At 52.9% G+C, this 1531-nt stretch overlaps 1 protein-coding gene across 1 annotated transcript; it reads right to left on the minus strand.

Moving 5' to 3' along the window:
• Positions 1-6: 6 nt before the first annotated feature.
• Positions 7-1140, minus strand: LOC119348075 (phytosulfokine receptor 2-like; the record flags this gene model as incomplete). The annotated part of the gene is made up of 1 exon (XM_037616456.1): positions 7-1140. A coding segment is annotated over exon 1 (1119 nt), but the record flags the coding sequence as incomplete, so codon positions are not given.
• Between the last annotated feature and the right edge of the window lie 391 nt (positions 1141-1531).

Below are 1531 nucleotides of genomic sequence, written 5' to 3' on the forward strand. Positions count from 1 at the left end.
GTTGGTCCCAGATACAACATGGTTGCTACCAGTCAGGACATTTTTGTTACCAGATCTGACAGTGTTGTCGCTCCCAGATACAGTGTTGTCATTCCCAGATATGACAGTGTTGTCATTCCCAGATACAGTGTTGCCATCCCCAGATCTGACATAGTTGTTGGTTCCAGTTATGACATTTGGTTGTTGTTGGAGTGTTCTCCTATTACGCTTCACATACAATGGCATGTTAATGAAAGCCATACGCTGTGAACGATCAGCGGTGGTGAGGCCCTTAAGCAGTTTCAAACCCTTGGGTACGTCGCCAATCAATGAATTATTTGAGAGATCCAAGTAGCGAAGGTGGACGAGCTCACGAATCCACAATGGGATGGTGCCAACTAACTGGTTGTTGGCAAGGCTGAGCGACTTGAGTTCGGTACAATCCGCGATGCTAATCGGGAGAGACCCACTCAAGTAGTTGGCCGCAAAGTCAATTGAAGCAAGAAGTAGCATGCCGGAGAAGTTGACACGAGCAATCGGACCAGACAAGGAGTTGTTCCGGAGGTTGAGCTCACGGAGAGATAATAATGATGACAGAGACGGCGGCAACGATCCAGAGAATCCATTGGAGTGCATGGACAAATGGATCAGCGACGTGAGGTCGTCAAACACGTCAGGGAGGCGGCCGGAGAAGCGGTTGACGGACAAGTCCAGCAAGGTGAGGTTCTTGAGCTCTTGGAGGTGCGTGCTCAACTGTCCAGTGAGCTGATTGGATCCGAAGGAGAGCTTCTGCAGCCCAACAAGGCTGAAGAGGGAGGTAGGGAGGGAGCCCGTGAAAGAGTTGGAGCCGAGGAAGAGCTCCTCCAGCTGCGCAAGGCCCACCAGGAAGGCTCCTGGGACTGGCCCCGCGAGGCCATACCCTGGAAGCCGTAGCACCGTGACACGGCCTCTGCCGCCGTCACAGCCTACACCTTCCCAGCCACAGCACGAGGCACCAGACCACGCGGCACGGAGAAGGGCGCCCCCGCCGCCGAGGTTCCAGGCAAAGCCCTGCAACGCACGGAGGTCGTCAGGGTGGCATGACTTAGCGTGCGCCGCCAGCAAGAGAAACACCAAGAAGAGGAGCAGCAGCCGGCATTTAGCCATGGTGGTATGTAAATATGTGTGCACAAACGCATGCACGCAGCAAGTGCTCTTGTCTCGGCACAAACTGCTTGGGTGGTGCATCTTATAGACTTGTTAATCATGCGCTGCAATTGTCGGTGGCCACAAGCCCACAATTGTTTTTTTTTATGAAATACAAAATTGATAGAAACTTGATTTTCATGCAGGGTGCTGTCCGTCGACTGAATTGGTGGGGGGCCATGCGTTGCAAGTACTAGTCCGTGCCCACAACTGCCATCTGCCAAACTTGATTTTCAGGTATGTCGACTGAAATTCGTGGGTGACTCAAGCTGGGAACTCCTGCTCCTCAGCTCTACTGGTCCCATCCTAATGTCGTGGACAGCCGCCCAAGCTAGTCCAGTGGGGTTTCTCGAATTTTTATAAGCCG

This window comes from Triticum dicoccoides, unplaced genomic scaffold (genome assembly GCF_002162155.2).
Source record: "Triticum dicoccoides isolate Atlit2015 ecotype Zavitan unplaced genomic scaffold, WEW_v2.0 scaffold84086, whole genome shotgun sequence".
NCBI lineage: Eukaryota > Viridiplantae > Streptophyta > Magnoliopsida > Poales > Poaceae > Triticum > Triticum dicoccoides.